Here is an 18949-nt window from a genome sequence, read left to right as displayed (position 1 = left end):
TATGGGGAGACAAAGAAACATGTCCCAAATGAAAGAACATGAGAAATCCCTAGAAAAAGAACTAAGTAAAACGGAGACAAGCAATCTACCAGATACAGAATTCAAAACAATAGGCATAAGAACGCTCAAGAAATTCAGGGAAAGAACAGATGAACTCAGAGAGGACTTAAACAAAGAGATAGTAAGCATAAAAAAATGCATAGAAACCATAAAAAGGAGCCAGTCAGAAATGAAGAATAAAATATCTAGAAGGAATTGAAAGCAGATTAAATGAAGCAGAGGATCGAATCAGCAATTTGGAAGAGAGGTAGAGAAAATACCCAATCAGAGCAGCAAAAATGAAAAAGAATTTTTTATTTTTTTAATATATCTTTATTGATTTCAGAGAGAGGAAAGGAGAGGGAGAGAGAGAGACAGAAACATCAATGATGAGAAAGTCATTGATCAAGCCCGCAACCCAGGCATGTGCCCTGACCGGGAATCGAACCCTGATCGCCTGGATCCTAGGTTGATGCTCAACCACTGAGCCACACCCGGCCAGGCGAAAAAGAATTTTTTAAAATGTGGAGAGTTTAAGGAACCTCTGGGACAACATCAAGTGTAACAACATTCCATTTGATCATGGTGTATGATCTTTTAATGTATTACTGAATTAGGTTTGCTAATATTTTGTTGAGCATCTATGTTCATCAGTAATATTGGCCTATAATTTTCATTCTTCGTAGTGTCTTTATCTGGTTTTGGAATCAGGGTGATTCTGGTGTCTTAAAAGGAGCTTGGGAGTCTTCTCTCCTCTTGAAATTTTTGGCATAGTTTGAGAACGATAGGCGTTAGTTTTTCTTTGAATGTTTAGTATAATTCACCTGTGAAGTCAGTTGGTGCAGGACTTTTGTTTGTTGGGAGCTTTTACTGCTTTGATTTTGTTGGTTGTAATTGATTGTTCAGATTTTCTGTTTCTTCTTGATTCAGTCTTGGAAAATTGTATGTTTCTAGGGATTTATCCATTTCTTCCCAATTGTACAATTTTTTGACATGTAATTGTTCATAGTATTTTCTTATAATCTTTTATATTTCTGTGGTATATTGTTACTTCTCTTCCTTCATTTCTTACTTTCTTTATTTGGATCCTTCTTGATGAGTCTGATTAAAGGTTTATCAATCTTGTTTATCTTTTCAAAGAACAGCTCTTGGTTTCATTGATATTTTTAATTTTCTCTTTTAGATTCTACTTCGTTTCCATCTAGATCTTAATTATTTCCTTCCTTCTACTCATGTTAGGCTTTGTTTGTTCTTTTTCTAGTTCCTTTAGTTGTAAGGTTAGATTGTTTATTTGAGATTTTTTGGTTTCTTGATGTAGGCCTTTACTGATATGAATTTCCCTCTTAGGAGGACTGCTTTTGCTGTATCCCATAGATTCTGTGTTGTTGTGTTTTCATTTTCATTTGTGTCAAGGTATCTTTTGATTTCTTCCTTGATCTCATTGTGAACACATTTATTGTTTAGTAACATTTTACTTAGTCTCCAGGTGTTTGTGTGTGTACGTGTGTGTTTGCAATTGATTTCTAGTTTCATACAATTGTGTTTGGAAGAGATGCTTGAAATTATTTCAATCTTGTTAAATTTATTGAGGCTTGTTTTATGGCCTAACATGTGGTCTATCCTTGAAAACGTTCTGTGTACAGTTGAAAAGAATGTATGTTCTGCAGTTTGGGGGTGAAATGCTCTGAAAATATCGATTAAACCCATTTGGTTTAATGTGTCATTTAAGGCCACCGTTTCCTTGTTAATTTTCTGTCTGGGAGATCTACCCATTGATGCCAATGGGGTGTTAGAGTCCCCTACTATTACTGTATTACTGTTAATCTCTCCCTGTATGTTTATCAAAATTTGCTTTATATATTTAGGTGATCCTCTCTATAGGAATGGGGATGTAAGGTAAAGCATAGGGAATATAGTCAACAATATTGTAATAACTATGTATGGGGCCAGGTGGGCATTTGAATTATGGAGAGAACACTTTATAACCTATATGAACATCTACCTGCTGTGCTGTACACATGAAACTAATACAAAATATGTTGAATGCAAACTGTAATCAAAAAATAAAATTAAAATAAAAAGAAGTTACTAATACCCTTAATGAAAGTACACTAACTGAAGTGGTGCAAGCAAAGTCATAATCTTTCCAGTTAGCAGTGTTTGGGAAGTAAAGAGATATAGCACGGTTCTTCTTTCAACCCACTTGGCTGAAAAGGAAAGGACAAATTCTAAACTTTTTCCCCCAATTCTTCCTGAGTGAAGAGTCTTTGCTAAGCTACTTATAATAATTCCGTTGGCTTGGGTTTTATTGTCTATTTTTACTCTTATTTCTTTTTCATTGAATAACTGTTTAATTTACTTTATTTTGTCTCTCCACACCTCCAATAGGGAATAAGAATCGACTGTGAAAGGAAGACACTTAGAAAGGTATTCCCTACACCAACCCAGGAAGCTGTTGTCTTTTTCCTCCTGATTATCTCTATTCAGGTTGGGGCAAAAGTAGGTGTACAGTTGTGAGTATGCAAAATACAGTTTATTCTTGTATTATTATTAATTATTTTATTATTTTCCATATGAACAACTGTACACCTACTTTTGCCTCACCCTGTATAGTACCTCCCATTTTCCACATTTTCTGTTACTTAATACTAATACTAATGCTCTTAATACTAATTTAAGTAGATAAGAGATATTGGAAGTTCTACATTAAATATCATTCACCCCAGGAAATTAGTTCCGCAGATTAATTCTTCAAAGGAAATACAAAATTATTCTCAAGACAACTCAGGGGAATTACTGGCTCAGAACAGTTCAGAGCCTCCCAGAGGAGAGCTATGAACTAATAGTCACACACAGGCTCTGACAAATGCCACAACCTCATACAGGTCAGTCTTTCAAAGGGGCCGACACCAGGGACAGAGACTGAAATAAGGATGCTTGACTGAGAAAGGTTCCTTCTAACAAAAGCCTCTAATTCTGATTCTAGAAATGGGTGAGATATTTTTTTAGGAAAGTTTTAAAAAATAAACAAAAATACCATAAGCAAACAACATTATCTTGAGAGGTGTAACTGAAAGATTTAAATCACTGGAATTTTTTTTTACTGCTGACTGGGTAAACCCAACTAAACCGACCCATTGCCCTTCAAGGATGAGCTTTAAAAGAATCTCTCTGGTCAGATCTTTTACAACTCCCTTTCTTTAGTATGATTACTAAAATGTCTAGGGCTAGGATTATGTCTAATAGGGTTCTTAAGACAGAGGCAAATAGTTAAATCTCCCCTATTCACATATGATATGGCCTGTTACCTCTTCTGTTAATCTGGGCCTGATTAAAACATCAGAACTTAACCTATTCTAAATATTTGAATAGCTTCCTTATGTCCTCACGTCATGATCATAGTCCCTTAACATGATGTACAAGGTCCCCCCTCCATCATCTAAACCATGATCTAACCCAACCTCGTCTCTTAGCCAATCATGGCCTCTACTTCCCAGTCCAGGTTCCAGCAACAGTTACTATTCTAGTTTCCTGTATATCTCTTCTTTCAGTACCCTTGCACCTTGGCCTAGGATGCCTCCCAGTCTCTTTTCTTTCCTCGGTCACATCATTAAGCACTGGCATAATCTCTACCAAAAAGAATGACTTCCCACCTTCCCCACTACTTCTTACTGAATTATGAGTCCACCCTCTGTAGATGCAAAACATATTATGTACTCATCATATATTCATTTTAGTAATCTTCTTCTGGATGTTAGTCTCCCTTGAGGGTTTTGTAAGGGCTGGGAGTGAGTCTCATCTTTGTATCCCCAGCACTTAGATCAGTGTCTGGATGCTCAAAGGTTTTTTAAATAATTATTTAATTACACTTACCTTTATTTCCTCTATGTCTGCTTTCTGGAGCTTTTCTCTGAAATGGTTGTCTGTTTCCAGTACATCAATCACTTGCTTGAGGTATTCATCATAATAAAGTCCAGTATCCTTCAAATTAAGAAACAAACAGTAAAGCTTCTGAAAGTTTTTCCTTCCCTACATCTAAAGATCTCAATTCTAAAAAATGAAAATGTCTAGCAAAAGTAAATGTCTAGTAAAATGGCTCTGAACATATCTACTTTGATAGTTTGTACAGTCAACATTAAAAAGCTCAAACGAGGAGTTGCAGAAATCATGTTTCAGGGATTGCACCAAAATCATGTTTTACTCTTACACAGAGGTAGGTTTTCTGTATGGCTTAGACAATGAAGACTTTAAAAATATTAATTGGTTTTACCCCATTGTTACCTGTTTCTCCATATTGCTATCTGCCTCTCCTTTGAATATAATGCAATGTTTTTGGGGGGACTGGTTAGCTCTACATCAGAAATGTATTGTGATTAATTCTTCCATACCCTTCTTAATATACTAACTACATTTAAAAAAAAATTGTCTAACATTAAACAATATATGCTTGTCCTATACTCTTTTCACTTCTATTTTAAAAATAGTTTCTAAATGTCCAATTTTATAACTAATAAGTATTAGCAATATCTTAGTTAAAATTCTTCCCACAAGGTTATAATCCTCATTTGACTTACTGGTGGTTCTATCTTTGCACTGTCCACAGGGTGAGGGTTTTTTACTTTTGTCTTGTCTATGTCTATAGGCACAGCGTCAAGAGCAGTAAGTAGACATGTAACCAAAAGAAAACAATATTGCAGTAGGATGGTCCTCCACCTCATCTGAAATAAAGGTATAATTATAGTAAGGTCCTGAAAAGATGTTTTCAAACTATACATCCATGCATCCCCAAAGCCACATTAATAATATAATGAATTTTAATATAATAAATTTTAGGAAAAGCATTCTTGTTTTATTGACACATGTGCAACTCAAGAATATGTTTTATTGACTTTAGAGAGAGGAAGAGAGAGAGAGAGAGAGAAAGAGAGGGAGAAACCCATGGGTTGCCTCATGTATGTGCCCCAACTGGGGATGAACCTGAAACCTGGGTATGTGCCCTGACAGGGAAAAGAACAAGGGGTCCTTCAGGGCACGGGAGGACACTTCAACCAACTGAGCCATACTGTGCAACACTTAATGTCTGTTATTTAGTTGCTGTTTGTTTGTTTTTTGCATTTCAAATGAACCCTGACAGTTCTTTTCCATTGTCTTATTAATAATGTTTCAGATGCATTGTGAGAAAAATAGTTATCTCTAGCTATAAGACAATAGGAAAATTCTAATTCTTATTGCACAAATGGAAATTCAAAATGAGACCGATAGGTACTTTTGGGTAAATAATAAAAAATAATTTATTCGTTCAGTGGAAAAAAAGTAATGAAAAATAGAGCAAAAATTCTGACCTTATAAAATAAAATGTAAACATTAAAAAAGAGCAAATACAATTTATAAACCATCATTAACCTATAGAAGTATAGAACTGGCCATGCTCTATAACTTTACATAATTATCCAATATTCATATTCTTAATATTTGTCTGCTTCTACTGTCATTACTGAAAGGTAAGTTAAAATCTTACACTCTGATTTTTTTATTTATCTGTTTTTCCTTCAAATTTTGTCAATTTTTATTTAAATATTTTGAGGCCATGTTATTAAGTGTACACAAATTTAAGATTTTCTAGCTTTCTAGTGGATTTAATTTTTTATCACATTTGAGTGACCTTTATGCTACAACTTGGATTAAGGTATATTTTATTTGATAGTAATATAGCTAAACCAGTTTCTTTTGATTAGTATATAGATATAAACACACACACACACACACTTCTTTTTTATTCAGCCCAATAATCTCTATCTTCTAACTGGAGTAGTTTCTTTTATATTTAATGAAATTGTTGATAATGTACTTAATCAATTCCATGATGGCAATTCCTCAGTTTAACATCTCAGAAATCAGAGTGATTTTAGTTGATGAAGTATTAAAATTGAGTTTGACAAAGTGGTAATAGCAACATAATCTTTACTGCCTACACATGTACAAACTTTATCATAGCTATTATTATGATAACTTCAAATTGAGTTTTTGCATTGTTGGTACTTCACAAATTGAGTTTAAGTACCATTTTTAAAAGTCTTCAAAGGATTAAATTATGATCTGGCATTGAAATGCAAAGTTATTTTGTAAACATAGAAATATAGCAGCTGATATTCATGAAGCAAATGTTTGATGTTAAGGGAATAACAGCAACTTTATAGTTTCTTGTAAAGAAACAACTAAATGCTTTACCTGACTTTAAACAAGAGGACAGACAAAGTAGAAAAACGGCATCACATTTTGTTACTGAGATCCAAGATATCTATGAGCAGTCAAACACTGCAAATGAAAGCAGTAGAAACTGACAATTAATAAAAATTTTAAAAAGTGTATATAGAATATGAGGCTAATTTGATGAATTCATGTGTCATTAAGGCAAATAGCAATTTATCAGAAGCTTCCTACTAACGCTGGACAGAAGCTGCATAACTTCCATATAATCTGAGGAAACAACAAAGCTCAGTCAATAGGAAATGCTGGCAAACTCCTGGTGTCCTTTTACACACCTCAAAATGATACACTAATGTTAAAGGTGCCGGTGACTGATATCCTGAGAATGGGCTAGGAAATAGTGTATCACTGTAAAACTGTCATAAATGCCTATGGCTAAAAGTTGCTGCCATATTAAATTTTAAACTACAAAATAATTTCCCAAAAGTGCATAAAAAGTAAAAAGGGGTGACGGGATGGATGATGGTTGAGCTAAGGAAGGCAGACTAAATCTGGTTTGAATGTCCAAGAGCCCTTCCTAACTCGCCAAGTGTATTAGATTAGTTCTAAATGCCTTCTGCTGAGATGTGTCTAAAAATTTAAATAGGTGGCCTGAAAAGTAACACAACTCACTGTTATTCCTCTAGAATGCAGCCCCTCAGCGTCTCGGCCAATAAACCACTGAAGCAGAAGTTAAGGAAAGAGGGGATGCTGAAAACTGCCTGTTGTCATCTTTTGAAAAGCACTGGCATCAGAGTTTGCAAAATGAGTATCGGAGGCTTGAAAGAAAATTCCAGGCAAAGGGGCTTGAAGAAACTTCCAGAAGAAAATGACCATCACTCTCCAGAGTAGAGAGCACAATTCTGTGTGGAAAGACAGACAGTGACTGGTCTGAATCAAGAAAGTGTTTCCAAAGACTGAGACTGTGAAGGTGATAAAGTCTTACAAATACCTTAATGAATCTATTTAACTTGTAATTCCTTTATGTATGCACAAAAGTGATGTGAGAAAAATCTGTATGTCCAAATGAATCTTAAAAAGCACTTTCAGTAAACAAAAAATGAAACTGAAAGTCAGAATCATAGTTTAATTGGCAATATTTTTTCTATATGGTGTATTTTGGGCTTTCTATTTATACTGCCTCTTTAATATTTACTTTCTCTCCTTTCTTGCCTTTTCTTGTTTTGTTGTTGTTGTTTTAATATGTCTTTATTGATTTCAGAGAGAGAAAGGGAGAGGGAGGGAGAGAGAAAAACATCAATGAAGAGAGAGTCATAGATCGGCTGCCTCCTGCACGCCCCCTACTGGAGATGAAGCTGGAAACCTGGGTCTGTGCCCTGACTGGGAAGAACAGAGACCTAAAGAAGAGACACAAGGCTGAACTTGGCTGAAACAGTAGACTGATCCAAACCTGAATGATCTGAAATTCTAAATCAGACAGTGATCTCAAGACTGCAAGGAAAACACTGATCCCAAGGGAATCGGAGCCTGGGGGGAAATTACAAAGTAAGCAGAGTTCTGATGCCTGTCCTAGCATTCAATAAATACAAAATAACTTCCCTAAATTTCCAAGTCCCAAAAGAAAGTTTCTCTCTCTTCCCCCCCTCTCCACCAAATCAAAACTCCCATTCATACACAGAAGCAGGTTTCTTAACTATTGATTCATACCAGTAGTTACTCAGATTAAGTTTACTTAGTGGGTAGGTGGATGAGTGGGGGTGTGCTTCAGATAGCTTTGTTTTGACTACAGAGAGAGATCTCTTGGAAGTGGTTAAAAAGAACAGTCATGGGTGAGAAGAAAAAAGAGTACAGAAGACTGAAACTAACTTGTCTCTCTCTGTTAGACATAACAGAGCAAGGAGAATCGGCCAGGTACAGAACTTACCAGGGCAGAAAAGTCCCAGATGCCTAGCAAGGGGCAAAACTAGGAAAATAAGAACCTTGTCCCCAGGCAACCTATCCTCCCCTAGCATATCGCTGGTGATGCGGTTTACACCCCATGAGTGTTTCCCCCCTAACGATAACCTCCAGGCACTAGCTGTATTTCAGCTGCAGGCCCAGAAAAACAGCAAAACCAGACAAGCAACACCATGGCTGCCTCAGGACCAGCTACATTGACTAATGGCCCTCTGCCCTGGCACTGACCAATCAGTGGGGGCCATGACCTTAAACTAGCACCCCTGGAAAGCTGATGAATATTCTATTGAGACACCCCCCTGAGACCTTCCCTAAGGCTTCCACCTGCAGGAGAGAGATAAATATGCTCAGGACAAAGGACCCAGTGCAAGCTTCCCCCTTCTTCCCTCCAAGGGGGCCCCACTAGACTTGCAACCAGGGGAGCAATGGGCAGTGGCAGCTGGTCCTGGTCTAACCCCCGAACCTGTCTCCATGGTCCCCTTCCCTCTCTGACTTCTCAGTGAGCCAAAGCAGCCCAGCCTAGGCTCTCCTGTTAGTTCTTCTATGAACCTTCTTTGTTTCACCATCCTAAGTATATTTTTGCTGCCATCATGGACCCCATATTCTTTGGCTCAGTGCTGTGTAGCCCTTCCTTTTAATTAAATAAAATTTTTCTTTATTCACCATCTGAGATGGCTATTTAGCCTGCCTGTGCACCACCAACCCTAACCTTTCACTTCCCTTGTAATAGTCTGATCCCCCCTCATCTATCTTTTTATCCCTCCCTAAACCCTCTTATTTTACTCTTCTTCCTTTTAAATTTAAGGCTAAATTAAAGTATGTTTTCTTTAATCTGTTGTATGTATTTAGTAATTTAACAAATAGTTATTAAGTGTCGACTATGTACCAGATATTATGCAGGATACAAAGTTAAGTGAGATAGACATAACCCCCACCCTCACAGGACTTTCAATGTAGTGTGGAAGGCAGCCTAAGAAATAAGCAATTGCAACTTGAAAACAGGTGCTTACAGAACAATGCATAGCATGATCCTTTTTCTGTTTATTAAAAAATCTTTAAAGGTGTTAAAATGGTATTCAGCAATTAGACATTTTCAGTCAGGTGACTGACAATGCTAAATGTCTCTTAAAAACTCATAAGGCTCCTGATTATTTTGTTTACTTGAGGTCAATGGTTCTAGATTGGAAAAAAATGAAATCAAAGCTACCTAATAAGCCAGTTAGAGAAAGACAAATATCACACGGTCTCCCTTATATGTGGAATCTAATGAACAAGATAAACTGACGAACAAAATAGGTCCAGAGGCATGGAGGCATGGAACAGACTGACAGATCTCGGGGGGGGGGGGGGGGGAATTGGAATAGTTAACCAAAGAATATATATGCATAGCCCATGGACACAGACAATAGTGTGGGGAAGGCCTGGGGGGGACTGGGTGGAGGCAGACAAAAGGGGGAGGAATGGGGGGACATCTGTAATACTGTCAACAATAAAAAAAAAGCACTAGTAGCAAAAGAATTACTATACTTTGTCACTAAGTGATACAGGAAAATATCAAAATCTTGCAAAAACACATATATAACTTGTAGAATAAAACCTTAATTTGCTTCTTCTCTTCCTTCTAATATCCCCAAAAGATTGACTGAATCTTTAGATTCCTCCCCTCTCCAATTTACATTCCTGGAATTTCAGTTTCCTTTTCTCGAAACTTCATTTTTAAGTTACTTTCTCCACAGATATAATGACAACTGAACCATTTCACGTGACAAGGGTATATTCATATAATATTTGCAAATAAAAGTCTGGAATAAAATAAAATACTGGTATACCTAAGTAAGTTAAATAAGAACTAGTAGTTAAGTAAGAAGAAATTTCAAGATAAGTAACAGTTAAGTGGTTAAAAAAAGAAAGCCACAACTTCTAACTAACAAGGAAGGCCGAAGTATCCCTCATGTGATCATACTGGGCTTAAATGGACTTTGAGATAGATTATACTTTTCCTCAGAAATTTACTTCCTAGCCCTGGCCAGTGGCTCAGTTGGTTGGAGTGGCGTCCTGCACACCAAAAGATGGTAGATTTGACTCCTAGGCACATACCCAGGTTGCAGGTTCAATCCCTGGTGGGGGCATGTAGAGGAGGCAACCGATCAATGTTTCTCTCTCATATCTCTCTCTCCTCTCTCCCTCTCTCCCTCCCTTCTTCTCTCTAAACATATCCTAGGATAAAGATTTTTTTAAAAATTTACTTCCTAAGCTTTATGCAGTAGCAGTACCATAGCCAATGAGGTTTATCCGAGGCACAATTATTGATAATCAAAAAAAAAAACACAACTTACTTCCTGATGATTATGTGATATCCTTGGGATAACTTATCTCTGTCTTTTTAGTGCCTTGCATAAAGCAAGTGGCTCAAAAAAAGTTAGCTCTTTTTTAACACATCCATAAATTGCACAAAAACATCTATTAGCATTTATGGGTAATAAAAACAAACAAAACAAAACAAACACACCAGAATAAATACCCAATCAAGACAGAAAGGTTTCTATAATGAATCATGGGACAGAAGTAAAAAAAAAAAAAAAAAATGTATTAGATGAAAGTTATTTTCTTCTGTAGATATGGTCAGACGTGAAGATCTACCATGGAAAAGTACTGAAGCTTTTATGAGTGGTTATCACAGCTTACAGTTTTCAGACATGAAAGAGAAAAAGATCCATACTGTGGAAGATAATTCTATTTGCCTGCCAATATCCACATCTTCCCCTCCTCCTCAATAACAAAAGCCCAGTTTTATTCAGGGCAGCCATGCAATCCAGCTACCTTTTCCTGCTTCCCCAGTAGCCTGGGTTTGGGGTCAGGACATCTCTCTAAAAGAAGAGACTACATCCTTCTTTGTCTTTGCCTTGCTGCCTGGAACTTGGCTGTGAGGGTAAGAGCTCTGGCAGCTATCTTGGACTACAAGGACCAGGTCCACACCATATGGGTAGCAGATCAAAGAATCAGAAAATGCTTAGGTCCTTGATGACTTTATGAAGCTACCATACCTAACCTAGACTGTATGCTTCAAGAATTATTTCACATGAGAAAATAAATATTGTGTGTTTAAGCCATCATTAAGTGTTTTTATTTTTTTTTGCTTTCTTAACTGATCACTTACCTTCAGATAAGTTAAGAATTTTTATCTCCTTTTCACAGATGAGGCAACTGAGATCTAGAGAGGTAAGATGACTTGCACAGTATCAAAATAATAAGGAGATGGGTCTTGGCTCCAAGCTCAATTCTTTTTCACAAAAAAAAAAAAAAAAAAAAAAAAAGGACTCTTAACAGGTTCTAAATGCAAAAAAATTTTAAAAACAAAAACATTAAGTATAAATATAAATATAGGCTTATTACAGTGGTAATGGCACATCCTGTGAAAAAAGTACCAAGTTTTTGTAATGTTGGAGAAGACTACATTCTATCATATTCCAGTAGTGAGGGGAGAGAGATATGTTAAATAAACAGAATAAAAAACCAGAATAGACAAAGATATTGATTGTGGTACCCAGGTTTTACTATATTGCTCCCCTTTTAAGTAAATAAGAATTCCGACCAAAAGTTTATTTTGCTCAGCAATAAGAATTCAAGATATAGGGTGAGTTTTCCCTTTCCCATTAAATCCTTAATTGGAATCTTTATTCACCATTACCCCTACTTTTAAAGATTAACCCTGGCCCCAGTCTCAGTCACAGAGATCAGTAATACAGCAAGACATCTCAAGTTCTATTTTGAAAGCCCACTATCTAACTATAAAATACAAGGCAGCTAGCTCATGTGCAAACTCACTGGTAAACGTAGTCAATTATTTCTAAGCAGTCTGTAAGAAAATAAGCAAATAAAATGTCTTCAAATATTAAGAACAAATATATTTCTTTCTTTTTATGGTATATTTAACATCAAAATCATAAGCAGAGGAGTGACCATATGCATGTTGTATGTGGGAAAGGCATATGACATTTATTAACACAGCATGGTCAAAAATAAATAGCAGATTGAATCCTAACCACACCTATTTATTAAAATGTTACTTGCCTCTCTGAGTCTCAACTTTCCTACTTATAAAATTAAACTAAAACTTCTTCATAAGTTTTTGATTGGATGAAAATAAGAATGAATACACTGTGAGTAGCACAATGCATGGCAATAGTAAATGCCCGATAAATATTAATTTCCTTCCTGTCTTGAAAATGAAATAGCTATATATTGAAATAATGAAAATCTGTTCTGTTAAAAAGCAATAAACCAGTTTGGCATACAACCTTTGAAGGGCATATTAGAGCTCTCCTTTGAGCATTGCCACAACCAAAATCCTGACGCAGCTATGGGCCAATGAAAAGAATATATCCAACAAAGAGGAACACAAACTCTTTCTCCCTGGCATTAAAAGAGATTTTTCAAGAGGCTCAGGTTTCTTTCTCCAAGGTACTGCCCTGAGCCAAGAAACCTGAGTTGCTTCTTCTTATTGTCAATGTCATAATTCTAATAGTGAAAAGGAATGGGGTGGAGAAAAAAATGGCTTCTGAGTTTCTCAATGGCAGTGGTGACAAGAACAACTGGTTACCTGATGCTCAATCAATTCCATTTTTCCCTTTGAAAATGAGAGTCAATGGGAAAGTGAGGTCCAAAATAAAATACCAGCTGAGCTGAACTTCAACCCTACCCTGTATCAAGACATCAGTATAGATGCTAGTGTCTCTGATGATCATGTCTGCAAAAAAGGACATCAATCCAGGAAACCATTCATGGCCTTTTTTTTTTTTTAATATATTTTTATTGATTTTGGAGAGAGGAAGGGAGAGGGAGAGAGGGAGATAGAAACATCAATGATGAGAGTCATTGATCTGCTGCCTCCTGCACAACCCCCCTTGCTGGGGATCGAGCCCGCAGCCCGGGCATGTGCCCTGACCAGGAATCGAACCACAATCTCCTGGATCATAGATCGGTACTCAATCACTGAGCCATGCCAGCTGGGCCATGGCCTTTTTTTTGCACTTAATCAGTTACAGTACCCTTGATAATAGGCTTATGAGAAGTAGATATTCTTGCTCATCTGTATCACTCAATACAAATTACAGTGTCTTCAATACTTACACATACTTACCTCGGATAACTAAAATACAATATGGTCAAGAAGCTATGGCCAAAATAGAAGCATGCAACTGCTTTCTCAATTTCCCTTAGGTTGCTTTGAAAATTTTAAATCAGAGAATTCTGGGACCACAAATGATCTTAGAGGTGGTTTGGTTCAGACCTTACTCTTATAAAAGTTTATAAAACACGGGGAAGTTAACTGATTTGCCCAAGATCAGTTGGTAGAGCTAGGATTAGAATCTGGCCATCAAATTCTAATTAAGTATACTTTCTACCATATCACGACGGGGTTTTTTTAATATTTTATATTGAAAATCATTAAAGTGATTAAGGTTTTTTTCTTTTCCTAATAAGTTATTTGAAATTGTTAGCAGACTGTTTGCTAAAGTCTATAAACTAATTGCATGTATTAATCATAAAAATAACAACTTTCCCTTCTAGACCTTCAATTATTTAGAAAAAGTTAATCATCTATCATGCCAAATATAGTCAGCTCAATTACTCACAACACTTAAAAGATTATCTACTTTAAGGATTATTTTAAATAGGTTTTAAAATCCTGCACTTGATTCGTCCAGTTACCCAATATTTACAAGGGTATTTTGCACACCAAAGTCTTCCAAAGGGTCCTTAGAAAGTGGAAATCAATTTAAATATTATTCTAAATAATGCACAATTGGTTTAGGATAGAGATATACACAACAAATCCCTAAACAAAAAGACACTGGTGTTAATCGTGTTACTGATAGTAATATCCTATTCTATATCAATAACTAGTGGTTTTTTTATTTTGTTTTGCTTTGTTGTTTGTCTATCTTTCAGAAAGAGAAAGAGAAACATCCATCTGCCACCTCCAGGGCCCTCCCGGACTGACTGGGCATGTGCCCTTCTGTGTACAGGACAACACTCCAACCAACTGAGCCACACTAGCCAGGGCTCAATAACTAGTGTTTTGAAAGGTATCCTCAATGCCTTAACTGTGCATTACATTTTAAGCGCTCTTTACAGACCACAAAACAGCTTGGCAAAAAGCATGCTGAATTACGGGTATATACAAAATGTGTGACGTGAATAACTGTCACAGGAGATGAGAGAAAGGTAAACACAACATGGACCTGACCCTTGCAAGATGGGTAAAGTGAGGAAAGATGCTGTAGAATAGCATGAGTAACCACAAGGAGACAGAAGTAAATTTTTCACTCATACTACGAAGTTGGACCAGATCATGGAGAGTTTAAAGACCAAAATGAGAAATAGAAGCTTCACATTCACCTTAATAACAACAGTGATATTATTTGAGATTTCATTTCTAATTCTAAATGTCCATATTCGTTTCTTTTTTTTCTTTTTTTGAATTCTTGACCCCACTAACTGAGGAACGTTTGTTGAAACATATTTTTGTTTAACATTTGTTGAACTTGTTCAAGTTTTACAAAACAAGAACTCACACTTGGCTTAAATCAGGATGAATCCTGAGACAATTTCTGTAAGGGGCAAGAGGCCAGAATCTGGATTCTCCCTAACTCTATTCAACAGAATTCCCCAGAGAAGGCCTTAAGAAGCAAATAATTTATATAGGTTGTACAAGAAACTATACATATTCTGATCTAAATCTGTAGTGCCACTAGTCATGTTACTTTAAGCATTCCTTAAAGCAACTCTCTCATCAATTCTAAATCCACAGTCTCCTTCAAACAAACCTGTCAGAAATATTTGCATTTAATCTCACTCCCTGTCCACGTCTTTGGAAACAAGATAATATATCATTTGGTGTTCATATTAATCCATAGATTCAATAGCTTTAGTAAAAGGCACAGCTGGCAGACGGCGCTTGCTCAATTGTGTAAAATGTACATTATCCAATTTAGGGGCTTAGTGCCCAGCGCCAGCCACAATAACCACATTTGCCACCGAGCAGTTGCAGAAGTACCATTTCTTCTTAATCTGAAAGCGAAAGGGCTCGGCTCACGCTCAGGGCTCGGCTCACGCTCAACCATTTGTCACTTACGGGAAAACAATACCTCAAATGAAAGGAACTCTCTCCTCTCCAAGTGTCAGGGGTTGCCGGCTGAACAGAACAGGCAGAAGAGCAGGATTCACAGGTGCACCTCTGCTGGCAGCGCGGGGGGGGGAGCGTTAGCCGGGAATCGGTGAGTACACTCTCCTCAACAGTTGGCACCTCCGTCACCCATCGACATGCCAAGGCCAGGCTGGAACCCCGCCTGGGTCTCGGTCCAGCGCCCACCCGCGCCAACTCCTCCACCAGAGCCTGTCACCCTCATCGACCCCAAAGAAAGCCTGGGTGCCCTGCAGCGAGTGGAGCGGGAAAGGACCCTGCGCCTCAGGCTCCAGCTGGAAGCCTCTCCCACCTCTGCCCTCCCACGGCTTCGCCCCAGCCATCCTCAGTGCGGGGCAGGGCGGAAGACCGGAGCCTTACCTCAGGACCCGCCCCAGCCTCCCGCGGTACTGATCTGCACCCACCTCGAGGTCACGGGCCTTACCTAGCCCCGGTGCCGCCGCGCGAGGTTCCGCCAGCCGAATGCCTGTCCCGCTCAGACCTGTCGCGTCTCGCCAGCTTCCAGTTTGCTGCTCAGCTCGGTACCTCTGCCCACCGCACTCTCCCGCCTCCTCCCTGCTTCGGCCACAGCCCCGCCCCCGAGGCAGCCGATGATTGGCTCGACTGAGATCAAGGAAGGCGCTGATTGGTCTGGGCGGAGATGAGGCCGCCCCCCCCGTCCCGGGCTGAGAGGCGGGCCGCGCGGGGAGCGTAGCAAAAGAGCCGAGTGCAGGTTGAGCCAAGAGGGACGTGGCGCTTCGCTGTGCGGGCGGAAAGCCGCGCCCCTTCCTTTTGCTTTCACGGAGAAGCCTGTAGAGCAACATTGGGGCGAGTGTTTCGGGAGCGGGCGCCAGTTTGGCTGCTGGGCGCCAGCGCCCGAGCCTGTCAGCGACTGGCCGTGAGGCGCATTTTCGCCCCCAGGCCTCGGTTGGGTCTCCCAGCCCCGAGCCTCCCCCACGCCCGCCTCCGTGACCCGGCCCCCGCCGCTGCGGCTTCGCCGCTTTGTACGCCGCCTCCTCTCACAGCCGGCCGCGCCCATCTCTCTTCTCTCTCCCCCCGTCGCCCTCACAGAACCGAGACATCTACTCCACAACCGTCACGCGCAAGTCGGGGACGCGGACTCGGAGAGATACGGGGCTCGAGGGTTAGGGAAGCTTTCTGAGCCCCGAGACTGGTTTCAAAGCGTGCGTCTGCTAACGAGCAGCACCTCCCTGGGCCTCAGGTCTCTCCTTTGTGAAGACGGTGCCATCTGTTTCGCGGTGGTTAGTGACGACTCCGTGAGACGACGCTGCAGGAACCCCGCGCAGAGCCCGCGGCGCGGGTTGGGCACCGAAGCTCTTTACCGGGAACTCGCGGGGGGCAGTCGCGAAGCGCACCCGCTTGCAGCCAGGCTGCCTGGGTTGCAAAACCAGACTCTGCTTGTCCCAGACCAACTCCACCACCGGGCAAGTTACGTACACGCTCTGTACCTCAGTTTCCTTTTCTCTAAAATGGGGATTAAAATACCATCCTCCTCCTTGCGGCACAACAAGTTAATAGAAAAGCGATGGGCGCCTAGTAAGGGCTCAGTCAGTGTCACCCATTTTCACCCTAGTGGCTGAGCTAGGGCTGTGAGTCAGGTCTCTGGTTTCCAAGATCAGCAGCCTGGGCTCATATACTTATATTTTACATACTTAGAGCGGTGCCTCCAGGTCAGGCTCCTATTTAAGGCTCAGGAGGAACCACTTATCCATTTTCCATAAAACCAGATCTCAAACTATCTCCGTCGTCGTCATGAACATCCTAGAACGTTGGTGGCGCTGCCTCCCCTGAAGGTTTGATAGTGGAGGCAAGTGTTAGGAAAAGAATCACCTTCCATCCTCAAGGACAGACCAGAGGGAGAGAGGACATTCAAGAGGTTATGGGGTAGGAGCACCGAATTTCAATTTGAAAGACATGAGAAATATTTTAGTACTGGTTATGGATCCTTCGTAACCAAGGTTAGTGTGAGGTCAGGAGACAACACCGCATCCCAACACTGTGGGAAACAATGAGTTGTGAATAGTTCAAGGGTAGGAACTAGCTTCTACATTTTTATCACCTGTTATCTCCCACAGGGCCAAACACACAGTGCCCGGTCCAGGCACTAAAATTTGGGTGAGACCCTTTAATAGGTGGTTATCTGGTAATAATCTAGATTATTTATAGTAATCCAGTGGAGATGAAGAATGGAAAAGAAGAAGATTGGTTTAGTCCAACAGTCCAGTGAAAGGAAACGGGTAATGAGCACTAGTTTGGCGACTGAGGTACCAGCGTTATTCTCAGTAATATTCTGGGGTGAAGGAAAAAGAGGAAACAAGGAAGACACAGCAAACTAATTAAATAGCAAGATGCAGGATTAAGAGGACCCTGAAAGGACACACCTGGAAAGCTGCTGAATACTCTATTGAGATCTTCCCCTGGGACCTGCCCTAAAATCTCCCCCCTTAAAGCCCTTAGGACAGAGGACCCAATGCACTCTCCCTCCTGGGAGCACACTTCTCCTTTCCCTTTCCACTCCCCACCGCATCCCCCCTTCCTTTGCCTCTATAACTTGTTCCCTAAGTCCATTTCGTCTACAAATTACTTCTTCTACCGCTGTGATTTTCCAAATAAATGTTCTCTAATTTTAAAGAGAAAGAGAGAGAAATCGCTGAGGAAAATATTTTAGAATGTCAAGTGCATATAAAGCAGCCAACAGCATCTCTTATACAAATAAAAATTGTTTCCTAGTAGAGGAAAATAAGAATGCTGATAGTGAGCCATGGAAACATCCTGTGATCTGAGGGATTTATGAGGAAATGTTACTTCACTTAATAGGTAAAACCTAAAACTTGGGGGTTTAGCACTGATGGAAAATCTCCTGATGGGAAAGAGGACCGGAGAGCATACCTACTGTGTTGTACAAGGGAACAAACAAGGCCTTGGGATCAGAACTGGGTCCCAACTCTGCCTGCGTTAAAAACCCAGCTCCACCTTTAATGGCTGAATGTCCTCTGACAGTTACTTAACAACCTCTTTCCATAGCATAACTTCCCTATCTCTAACATGGAGGCAATAATAGTGCTCGCCTCACAGGGTTGTGAGAATTAAATGAATTTTTATTTGTAAAGCAGAGCAGTGCCTGACACACAATAAGTGCTATATTAATGTTTGATAAAATATTGGTCTCAGTTTCTCCATCTGAGGCCATAATACTGCACTTACTGTAAAGATTCAAGTGATGCATGTAAAGTGTTCAGAGATACTCAATAGATATTATTTCTCTTCCCCTTCATCCCCTCCCCCCAGTCTCCTGCCACCCCGCCAGCCTGTTACCTTTGAACCCCTCTCTGATTACCAATGTCACTGCCATCAAGGGGCTGTTGCTCAACTTGGTCTGAGCAAGGATAAAATATCTTTCCTTGATTTCCCTTGGTTCAGCTGAGAAACTCAAAGTGAGTTTACTGGAGTCCTGGAGAAAATAAAAGTGAAAAAACAGAGAACTAGCTGATATGAAGTCCACCCCCATATTACATCTCTGGCACTCCAGGGGAAAAAAAT

At 39.6% G+C, this 18949-nt stretch overlaps 1 protein-coding gene and 1 pseudogene across 10 annotated transcripts in view; one reads left to right on the top strand and one right to left on the bottom strand.

Annotated features, from left to right (window-relative positions):
• NUCB2 (nucleobindin 2) overlaps window positions 1-15989 on the bottom strand; it is a 35106-nt gene extending 19117 nt beyond the window's left edge. Inside the window, exons 1-5 of one of the 9 annotated variants that reach the window (XM_081155013.1) lie at window positions 15834-15975; window positions 15354-15442; window positions 11360-11482; window positions 4614-4757; window positions 3913-4020 (exon numbers count right to left, since the gene is read on the bottom strand). In XM_081155013.1, coding sequence (XP_081011139.1) covers window positions 3913-4020; window positions 4614-4757 — 252 coding nt within the window. In that variant the 5' untranslated portion in view covers window positions 11360-11482; window positions 15354-15442; window positions 15834-15975. Of the gene's footprint in view, window positions 1-3912; window positions 4021-4613; window positions 4758-6918; window positions 7149-11359; window positions 11483-15340; window positions 15446-15813 lie in introns of those variants that run through there. The other 8 variants (XM_081155016.1, XM_081155014.1, XM_081155018.1 and 5 more) reach the window with 8 other exon arrangements.
• Window positions 15529-18949, top strand: part of LOC308565541 (large ribosomal subunit protein eL15 pseudogene) — a 42211-nt pseudogene continuing 38790 nt past the window's right edge. Inside the window, exons 1-2 of the transcript in view lie at window positions 15529-15795; window positions 16460-16532. The product of the transcript in view is annotated as a large ribosomal subunit protein eL15 pseudogene (transcript). The remainder of the gene's footprint in view (window positions 15796-16459; window positions 16533-18949) is intronic.

This window comes from Miniopterus schreibersii (genome assembly GCF_964146895.1).
Source record: "Miniopterus schreibersii genome assembly, chromosome: 12".
NCBI classification, from domain to species: domain Eukaryota; kingdom Metazoa; phylum Chordata; class Mammalia; order Chiroptera; family Miniopteridae; genus Miniopterus; species Miniopterus schreibersii.
Note: the sequence above shows the minus strand (reverse complement) of the source record. Positions and strands in the feature narration are given on the sequence as shown.